The sequence below is a fragment of the Orbicella faveolata genome, unplaced genomic scaffold (assembly GCF_042242905.1).
Source record: "Orbicella faveolata isolate gen_17 unplaced genomic scaffold, um_ofav_v1 contig_25, whole genome shotgun sequence".
Classification (NCBI taxonomy): Eukaryota; Metazoa; Cnidaria; class Anthozoa; order Scleractinia; family Merulinidae; genus Orbicella; species Orbicella faveolata.
In genome coordinates this window covers 9556752-9567623 of record NW_028301553.1, presented here as the reverse complement: position 1 = coordinate 9567623, position 10872 = coordinate 9556752, and the positions used below count along the sequence as shown (strand labels likewise).

The 10872-nt window shown below is 41.7% G+C and overlaps 1 protein-coding gene across 1 annotated transcript; it reads left to right on the top strand.

The window, feature by feature from the left end:
• Positions 1-1723: 1723 nt before the first annotated feature.
• LOC110045070 (uncharacterized) lies at positions 1724-10476 on the top strand. Its single transcript, XM_020750664.2, has 5 exons — positions 1724-1971; positions 5087-5307; positions 5743-6281; positions 7609-8656; positions 9491-10476. Exons 1-5 carry the CDS (start codon positions 1883-1885, stop codon positions 9817-9819), a joined length of 2226 nt encoding a protein of 741 aa, XP_020606323.2. The 5' UTR covers positions 1724-1882; the 3' UTR covers positions 9820-10476.
• The last annotated feature ends 396 nt before the right edge of the window (positions 10477-10872 follow it).

The window sequence follows — 10872 nt, the reverse complement described above, 5'->3', positions numbered from 1 at the left end:
TAAGGTAAGGGTGTAATATGACACCTGGGGCCTGTTTCTCGAAAGCCCCGGAATCTTTTTGGGCCCCAAAAGCCCCATTTTGTTAATCGGTACTTAAAGACAGAGAGGTGTATACGGCTGAAACTTCTTGTATGTAGAGAGCCTCTGTTCGTACTAAGAATATATGAATAAAACAGCTCGGTAGTCAAAAGGTTTGGGATTTTGCTACGGCTTTTCGGGTGCGAAAACCTTTCGGGACCTTCCAGAAACGGGCCTTTGCCCTTTTTGGGGGTGCAACATTTAAGATGTATTTTTTTTTTTTAAATGCTTATTTTAGCTTATAAATACATAATACAACCGAAAATATATCATTGGAAAGGGAGAAAAACAACCCGAAAACAAAACAAACAAAGAAAGAAACAAAGAAACAGAAACTGAGAACTACTTCGCGTAGTACGAATCAAGCTTGGTGACCTTTTTATTTGCCGTTGCATTGTGGAGAGGTGGTCGTTGTAGAGAGGTTAAAAATAAGAGTGAATGTACGAACTGTCCACCGGGACCAAAATTAAGTCGTTGTAGAAAGGCGGCCGTTAGTTAGTGGCAGCCTGCGTCAGTAGGCGTTCAAAGGGGGAGGGCGAGGGGAAAACTAGATGGGCGAAGCGCGATCGGAGGGAGAGCTCTAGCTTGCGACGAGGCTCACGTTCGAGCTGCGAAGCCGCGAGACGAGAAACCTCTTCACCAGACTCCTTCTCGCCGGATCCCTTTCCTCTTCGCCGCTCGCCCGCGTGACTCAAAGATGAACCTGCTCACAGGCTAGAGCGACTCCCTCTCCGGCTCTGATCGCGCTTTGCGCGTCAGGTTTTCCTCTCTCCCTCCCCTCAAAAAGATCGGGAATTTTATTTGAGGGGAGGGGGCGGATGTACACTGGATATTTCATAAATACAAACAACCATGAACATGCATCCACGAATGAAAATACTTTTACAGCCGGAAGCCAAGACAACTTACCGTGTGAGGAGACAAACTTTATCAAATCTTATCCCTGAATTTGTTTCCTTAAAAAGGACAGATGTTTGAAACGAATTAATAGGTTTATAGCATTTTTTGTTTCCATTTCAGCTATTGTAGTACAGTGGAACCCCGTTTACAATATAATCCGGTCCGGTGGGCCACAAAAATCTGATCGTATTAATTAACAGACTGAGCTTTTGTTCGAGCCAGAATAAAGTGGACGTAATAACGAGGTGGCCGCACAGGGGTGGTCGTAGGGCGGGGTGAATCATCACGCAACGTGAGATGCTTGACCTAAATTGCGTGACTGGGACCCGGCGAGAATGAAGGCCACCCTTTCAAAACTGAAAGGTTTCACTTTCCCCGTTTAAAAACTAGTGTATGCCTGTCAGTTTTACTGTGGAGTTCAGTAAGTTCGGGCCGGGAACAGACAGGTTTTTTTCGCGAGAAACCGATTATGTAACTGGGTCAGGTCTGTCTTTTCCCCCACCAAACAAGAAAACTCACAATTAATGATGATTGCGAAAGTTTGTGAGTCTCTTCTCTTGCAAGCGATTGCATAGCCACAGATAGCTTTGTTGCCAAATGAGAAAAAGCAGACATCTTTACCACCGTGAACACTTGCAACATCTAATGAAATTGGGTTTTACACATGGGAATTGTCAATTTGTAACGTTGACACTTGTGATTAGATAATTAACATGGCACTTTCTGATTCGTCGGGTCCAAACTACTCTGATGAGGTCGTTGTCGGAACATTCTTTAACGGACACGTGCGAAATCAAACATCACACTTTGTCGAGACATTCCGCATTCCTCGTCACTTTCTTATACTCAAGACTAAGGTTTTCGTCGAGCTGATGTGGAAAAGGCGGTTCATTTTGCAGAACTAATGTCGTTTGTTACTGCAGGCTTGACGAATGTGTCTGAAAGCACATCAAGATCTGAACCTGAAGATTCCACTCTCGGCGGACTTTTAAGGTAAGCGACAAGCCTGTGAACAATATCTCTGCATTTTCCAGGTTTGAGAAACGTGCGCTAAACTCAATTGTTTCTACGGTTAGTTTCATATGAACATTGATTCATCAATACAAATCGCTTGCTATAAAGCAAGGGTATAAAGTCTCTAAATTCTATGCTTCTTCCAGCTAACGAGCTGGGCTGAATCAATCAGGCACTCCTATGCTCGCCGGCCAACACTGAAGAAAGGAAATCGACTCCCAAGCCCAGCATTGTTAAATCATGTTTGAAGTTCCTCGCGCAGAATATTATGGTCAATCTTTCTTGACCATGATCTGAAACAAAGTGAGCGGCACTACACCTAGCTTGAATTTCAGCCTTCTCCTCCGCTCGCTAAGTCACCGACCGAGCGGAGGAGGCGGCTGAAATTCAGGCTTCACTACGCCTAATTAAACATATTTTGATGCTGTTCATGTTTCCTACATGTTACTGCACAGGCTCTCATCGCTTTGGGAGGCGTTTACCAGCAATTATATATATTTTTTTCGTTAGAATTAATTACGCTGTTTGTCGAAACGCCAATCCTTGCTCGGCTGATTATTCTCCGATTTTTCGCTCCGCGCAAGCAAGATCTTCGAGTTAAAGTTCTTCAATATTTACAGTGCATGTATCCGGTAGCATACATGTCCAAAACAAACGAAGACCTACAGTGTCACGAAGCAGGCAGACTTTCGTAAACGAACTGCGCTTAAAACTCGGCCACAAAGCTAATTTTGACGTTGCGATCCATTTGGTTTGATACAATCATCTCATATTCTAGCTGTCGTCAAGCGCGTTTGCGGACGTCGCTATTAACCTCGGAAAAATTGTCTTGTTGGAAATATGCAATACGATTACAACCGTCTGCGAGAAGACGAGTTTTCTCACATGGCTGTTTGACTACATTTTGATGTGACCTTGGAATAATAGGGGGTAGCGGGGAGGGGGGGGTGCCTAACAGAAGGGGGGGGGACTGATTACTAATTTTTCCAACATCTACTTACATGACAGTATTGTCTCACAAAATAAAGCAATATCGCTTTTTACTCCTACAGGCGCTTTAACATAATTAGTGCAACATGCTAGAAACATCGCTCAGTCACCCCTGGCCAACACAAAACAATTCTTACAGTGTTTCTGGCTGAAACGCTGTCCGGTGAAAAGTAAAAATCGAATATAAAATTACCGCTTCCCGCAACGAAAACGTTGCGTTCACGCATGGTAGTTTTTCTTGCAACTTGTGTCGCAACACAATTGCGCAGATAAGTTTCCTACTGTAACCGCGGCTAACCCGCTTAGCTCAATATCTATTTAAACGGAGGTGATAGTTGATTCGGCCTTGGGCCTCACATACAAATCTCGAGCTCATAATTCAATCAGTATGATAAAATTACTTTATAAACGAACTCAATAAGCTTTGGGTTCTTTTTGAAATTTCCAACAATCACGCCCAGTTAATTTTTATGGGGAGGACATGTACTTCGTCATGGTTTTAACGTCATTGTTAACATTATTTATTGTTGTTTCGAATGTCTCAATTTCGCCTAGTTTTAGTGCTTTGTTTACTTCATTTTCTGATTTTTTTAAATTAACTTTCGATTTTTTTTTCCTTTCGACTTCTGGTTGGTTTTTGGCTATTTCGTTTTCCGATCTTGCGTGCTTCCCTATCGAGCTCTAGGTCCTTCGTTTTAGAATTTCAAGTGCTTCTTTTTCGAGTTTTGGGTGCTTTGTCTGGAGTTCCGGCCGTATATGGTCAGTTTCAATATTTTCTGATTTCATGTTCGAGTTTGGTCTTAAGGTTTTAGGTCGATTTGTTTGTGGATCGATACTGTATAGACTTTCTAAGTCCCCTCCAATAATACTTCCCTGGCCTTTTAGATCGTTTTCCGCTCACTTTGCTCGCAGGCGATGATCAAGGATTTAGCGAAGGTCGACTTGAGCAAGTTTATGTCCTGTACTATACAGTTTGTGATCGAAACTATGTTTTTCATTGGATTGTGAACAAAAAGTGTGTTAACGCAACCACGACGGTCAGACCGACCAGTTCTTAAAACTTTCATGAACCTCTAAAGTATCCTCCTCTCACCTTGTCAAGACAACGTTTAGTCCTAAATAGAAAACCAATATAAGTAGTTCACTGTGGTGGCTACCGTTCTCCAGATCGAAAACGTTCTACTTTGTTGACTTTCCGCATAGGACGGATACTGAAATCTACCCAGATGTATGATACAAGTTAGGCTCTGTTCTGCTCATTAAGCCTTTTGTTTGGGGTCGTTCTTGTTGTCATTTTGAGTAAACTCACTGACAAGCAAAGGAACTGTTCCGTTCCAAGTAGGAAAAATCAGCGGTTGTGGTTCACAGTCTTCAAAATACGCCGAATTTGGTCATTTAATTTTTAGGACAGCTAAGAAACTGTACCAAGATTTATAACGCACGTGCAAGGGTATTGTACTTCTCCCTAAACCTTTTGCTTGACGACGCTGCCGATTGTTGTTGACGTAGTTTGCTCAAGCTCTCCATCTCTTGCCAATACTCTTTTATCATAGCTGCGACGGTTAGAATAGTACACTCCATGCAAAATCTGTCTCTGCAGCAAGAGTATATCTAGTGTGGTTGCAATGCGTTTTGTTAATAAGCATAAGCTTGCATAAGCAACTTACGCAGACGTAATAAGATGTTGGTAATTAGCGCCTTTTGTTTGGAAAATGTCCTGGCAATAGGTGTTACTTAGCAGCGCCTGACTGCGTCTGCGTGTGTTTCTCTTGCTTATGCGGAAACCTTACGCAATACTTATCCCTGTCCTATGGAACTTTTCACACATTTACACCTGTAATTAGCTACATCATTCTATATTATTGCTTCATTGCAATTCGTCACGTGTTTTGCTTAGATACAATTCATACCCTTAGAGAAAACTTGGTTACGGTGCTCGCTGCGACAATATATGCAACCAGCTGAAAATAAGAGAGTTACCTCTATTAGTAATTTTGAGGCTTCAATCTGACATATCCTGTTCCTGTTCAATTAAGCCTGCCATCGCCACATGACATCGTTGTCTCACTCTGATGGGTTCCTCTCTTGTACATTTTCCTTGCAGCGAAGTCCTGTGTTCTTGTGATACCTGTTCCTTCAAGAAGTTAAAAGAAGTAGAAAGCACCCTTCCCCCCGGTTTACCAATGCCTTACATTTCCTCTTGGACGAATTCTCAATTTTCCCAAACAAGCCTTCAAGCGGCCACGCCTTTGGCACCGCGGACTGGGTATGAGCCCCCTTACTGGCACAGGCCATGTTACTTTGGATGGCATTACGTCACTAGAGGTTTGTTACGTGGTTTGTTGGCCATAACGTCACTGAATCGGCCATCTTGATCCGCCATCTTGGATTTCACCGTGATCTCAAAAATTAAAGTCAGAGCAGAACATAAATTAGTGGGCAATTAATCCGGCATTTGGTTTGACCTGCATATGTCAAAGTGCGGTTTCTATGGCAATGTCAAATGACGTGAAGAAACAGGTGACACATCAAATTTTCCGCAAGGGATAAATGGACAGCCACTGAAAGTTTCGACGTCGGAGAATAAATCATGCTCTCAAAATACTTACAACTTTGGGTTCCTCCCAACCCTCCGCCCCCTTGTGCGCCCGAGGGTTAATTAAAGAGGACGGTTCTACGATGACGCATTGTCAGTCTATCAAGACCTTTCTTTTGTTTCTAAACCTTTTTATAATTGTGTTTTCATTTTTGTACCCTTAGCCTCACAAGTGACTCACCACGCCGCTTTCCATCAACCAGGAAACATTTCCTCCGCGGCATTTCACTTCTCGCGATATCACGCTACAGAACGTAACGATACCGGATGTATCGCCACAGGATATCACGCTGCCCCAAATCACGCAAATCTCGACACAGCCACGGAGAACAGACTTGGAAGATTGCTCGGCGGTGTGGCTTACGATCATGGTGACTTTCCGAAGATCATTTCAGTACACTCGATGGCTGAGAGGTATCAGGAATCTAACACCAGTGAAGCTACAGCAGACTGCCATTGTAACCCTCACGCAGAAGCGAAAAATGTCTTTGAAGATGTCACCGACGTAGAAAAGCCAACTAATCATTCGATATCCACGATTCTAGATCTGTCCTCTTCAAGTCCTGTTCAGAACTTTGGCCGTATTAAGCCTCTTTCTGAAGTTTGCAGCCTGAGAAATAATGCGAGAAAAAGCCTCGATTCTGATGAAAACGAGTTTGGAAAGCAATCTGAATGCATTTCAACTGAGGACGAAAGCGTGAAGGTAAGCTGAGTTTGTCCTTGTTCCAATCTCGATTGAAGGCTTTCTCTCCCTTTCCTCCCACGGCAAGGCAAAGAGAGGAGAAAGAGCCTGGGATCGAGGTTGGCGTCTCTCCCCCGGTTTCTTGGTTTTTATGCGTTTGATGTCACCGCCGCCATGTTAGCGATGACTAGTGAACAAAGACAAAGGTTTTCCAATGAATTTTTCTTCTTTGTTTCATGAATTTCTCGGGATTGGTCACTGCGAAATCAGAGTAAGGCAATGATGAAACTTGTTCTAAGTATAGCTAATTCAAGAAGCATGTCACAGCTATCTCATCAACATAAGTTTGTCCCATGATCTTTCCCTGAAGGATTACGTCCTTCTTTCCTGCCATGTCATCTGTTTATTGATCATGAATGTGAATGTTTTATGCGCGCTTGGCTAGTGCGCGCGAGTCCTGGATTCTACACATCTTCGGAAACCGTTCCTGACGTTCGTAACCTTTCGGTACGTAAACAGAAGCTCCGATGAGTTTCGTGTCTATCGCTCGTCCCAGATTGCTCAATTGTTTTTTGTTTGTTTCACGTCCTCGATCCAGCTGAACGTAGATCACACACTCCAATCGATAGATTTTTACAGCTTAGCTATTTTATTTGTTAGTAATTTTTTATCACTGATGTAAATTTTTAATGTAAATTTTATTTTTAATAACATTTTTTACTGTAAAGCGCCATGAGCCCTGGGTATGGCGCTATACAAATCTATTATTATTATTATTATTATTATTATTATTATTATTATTATTATTATTATTATTATTATTATTATTAGAACAGCCGCATTTGTTCGCAAATCTTGAACACTCATTCATGGAGTTCGTGGATCGTGTTATCTAATCAGATAAAAGCGAACGCGCTGTCGAATACTCGAAAATTGATTACGGCGACATGGTGCAAATTGGATACGATGTGATGGACGAAAACTGCTTGCGCGCTCGACAACGTTACCTGTGTGCAGGTAACGAATCAGGAGGCTTTATCAACTCCTTTAGGCCTTGAGCAAAAGAGTATACAGTCCAAAAATAAAACGAGAACAAAAACCAAACCAAAACAAAAAAGACAAACAATCAAACAACAACAACAACAACAACAACAAATAAACAAGAAAACAAAACATAACCAAAACAGTAAGTTGCCAATGGTGTACCTGTGTTTAGCTTGGATCACTTCATGTATCACTGAGGTATTCCATGCATGTATAAAACAGTAAACTCTTCCTTCAATACCTCATATGGGGCGGGAAAGGGAGAGTTTCAAGGGCTGCGCTAAACGAAGCACAATATTTTTAGTTGTCAGAGAGTGCACCCGAATCCGCAACCCCCGCTGAAGGATTATCAAACACAGATCTTCAGGAGTGCACAAGTAGATCAGCAGTAACAGGAAAAGAAGATTTAATGTCTCCTCGCCAAGAAACGACAGAGCAGGGTCCCTCGACTTCGTCGAATATACCACTCTTAAAGATAACGAAAACTGCACTAATTTCGCATCGCATGCGAAAAATCAATAAAATAGAGAAACGACTGAAACATGAGCAATCAGAACGCAAGAAAGCACGCTTTCTTAAGAAGATAGAAATGCTGCAAAGAGAGATTGGGCTACTTAGAAACGGCTCACAAGGAAGGAAAAGTGTACGAAAAGACGAAAGCCCTTTGAGTGCTACACCTGTCAAAACTTCACCATTGACGCCAAATGAGGAGATGACAGAGCGTGCAAAAATGGCTGATGCAGGAATTCAAGATTGGAAAGCGGAGTTTAGAGTTAACACGACTACGAGAGAATACTTAAGTTCAGAAAAGCCAAAAGGGGATCTGCGTGGAAACGGTTTAAGAATGAACGTGTTTGAGAAACTGGGGCTTTTGAATGAAGAAGACAGCTCGAGCGGGGTGTCCACTTACAGTGATTCCTCGCCCGATATAGATCATAACCAAAGCGATTCTAAAACAACTGCACGTGGAGTGTTAACAGAACCCGACGAAAAACTTTCGGAAAAAGTTTTTGAGGAGAAAGGCGAACTTGATGCTCTTCGATCTCACTCTGAACCATTAGCGGGCAGTAAAGATAATCAGGAATTCAATGAAAACGTGAACATCTTGGTGAAATCGGCAGACAGGAACAACGAAGACAAGCTCGGATACGAGACTCTAACAAACACGTTCAATCGAAGCGGGTCCAAGAATCACCGCAGAGTTAATGACAGCAAAGAGGTGCCGAAGAGAAAGCAAGGAGACGGTGTGTTCAATGGTCTATCCGCCAAGAGACGCTGCAAAACTTTGCCGAGGAAGGTGGTTTGGAAATATCTACCGCCTCCGCCAAATATAGATCAAGAGAAAATGGAAGGTAAGAAATTGTTTGAATGAAAGGTTGTGTAAGCTTTTAAATACTCTCGTTTTTATCGGCTAGAATTACCCTAAACACTCTAACGATTTGAGATCAGTTCAAAGTGGTGAAAACTTGCATTTCACGATCCCACACGCTGTGTTTCAGTTTCCAATGTTAATCCGATGCTAATTTAGTAGAATGCAGAAGTCATGTTTAAACCGGCTACACACCGAAAAAAATGCAACTTATCACAGTATTATCACAGTAAAACGATTTCAGTGTGCTTGGAATGGAGTTGTGTTTCAGCCACCCACACATTTGGCACTCTTGTTTGTAATTTTCCGCGCGATGCATATGACCAAAGCGTACTATAAGAGTTTGTATATATGGAACTCTGATAGGAATTGTATACATGGATGAACTCGATCCAGAGCTCCGTTTTTACTTTGTAGTTTTAAAAAATAAAATTTTGTGCCGAGTTAAAAAAAAAAAAATTGTGCATGCGAGGGGCTTCACAACCACTTTAATTTTACGAAAATTTAAAGTCTTTTAACTTTGTGAAAAGTTGAATCTTGCCATAATCCTAAACAAAAAAAAATATGAGAAACCGGTTTTTTAGTTATACGCAGTTAAGGGTGTTTTTTAACAGGTCACACCGTTTTTATTGTAACTTGCAAGTCAAGAAAATGATCATAACTTGTTAACCAATGATTGGGCGTTTTTTTAATGTCATTATTGTGGCATTAACTGTAAAACAGCGGAGGTATTGATTCATCAAATTAGAAGGACTGAAAAAATCCCGGAAATTCTTCTTAGTCACCACAAAATAAAGGCTACTATTTGCCTCATTAGTTATCGCTGAAAAGCAACAAAACATCTCGGCCAAGAGTGAAGTCACTTATTACGACGTAGAGGACAGCGACGCAGAGCCACTCCCAGCGAAGTTCAACGTCACTGGTGACGTCAGTTGGTCACACTTGTCAATCAACGATGACACCGATTCATCAGCTTCCAATGATCACGAGGAATGCTGGGTATATGATGACGACATACTTCAAAGGAAGCTTGAGTTACGAGAAAGCAAGATTAGTGACCTGCTTCTCAAGAAAGAGGGGCTGTTGCAGACCATCGAAAAAATGGCGACGAAAAATCTCCCTAGCAATGAACTTGAATCCTGTTGATTCCTCGATACTTCGCCCATTGTACAATTAAACTTTTTTCAAAAATTGTTACAAGCGTTGGTTATTCTTTCTGCAGTGTACAGGTTGGCAAACAGGTATAGCGTGACAAAATGTTGACGTCAAGCAAACTTGACGTCGCGGAATGTACGTTGTGTTAAGCTTTGCGCGTTGTGTTATTAACAATTCACCACTTTAGAAACGAGAAGAAATCTTGAACGAGTCTAACCTCGCATTCGTATTGGGACTTTAGCATGCTGGGGGCAAAACAAACACAAGAGGTCCCACAAGCCACTGCGAGAAGAGACTCGCCTCAGATTTCTTCTCGTATTGAAGACTCGTCGTTTCAGAAGTTTCATTCTTAGTTCTACAACTATTCAAGGTTGGCTGTTGCGTTGTCGTTTCCCCAATGTTGTATCTGAACAGTATTTTCTTGGAATCTTTCCAAAGGCCTTTCTTCCTCGTATTTTCCGAGATTTCTAATAAGGTCGTTTCCCTCGAAATTAAAACAGAAAAACGTCTAAATATTTACTATGCTTACTGTTGCATTGTTAAACAGTTACGAAAGTTATGATGAACAGTTGACAATGAAGTTCGACGTTTTGACCATTCATTTTCGACTGGTCGGTTGAAAACAATTAAAATCGTCCTTTTATTGAACATTTTTGTTTTCTTCTTTTATTGATGATTATTGTAATTTAACACTTGCCATAGTAAGTTCTCGACAGGTAGTGAACACTGACCATCGCCCTCTTCACCACCCCTCTCCTCCCCATCTCTCTTTCTTCTTCAAACGCCTGATCATTTCAACAAGAGGTCACATAACACGGAATTAGACAGATTGTAAAGCAAAACCAACCAACCAACCAACAAACAAACAATAAGCCTGGAAACGTTTGGCAAGAAACAGAGCAATCACACAGTACTCGGAAAAGTCCGAGAGCTAATTTTATTCAATGATAGAAGTAAACTCACCCTGAATGAATTGTGAATTTTCAAATATATCTTGTATTTGGTTCACGGACAAAATAGGAGACTGCCAATAATTTCACGTTC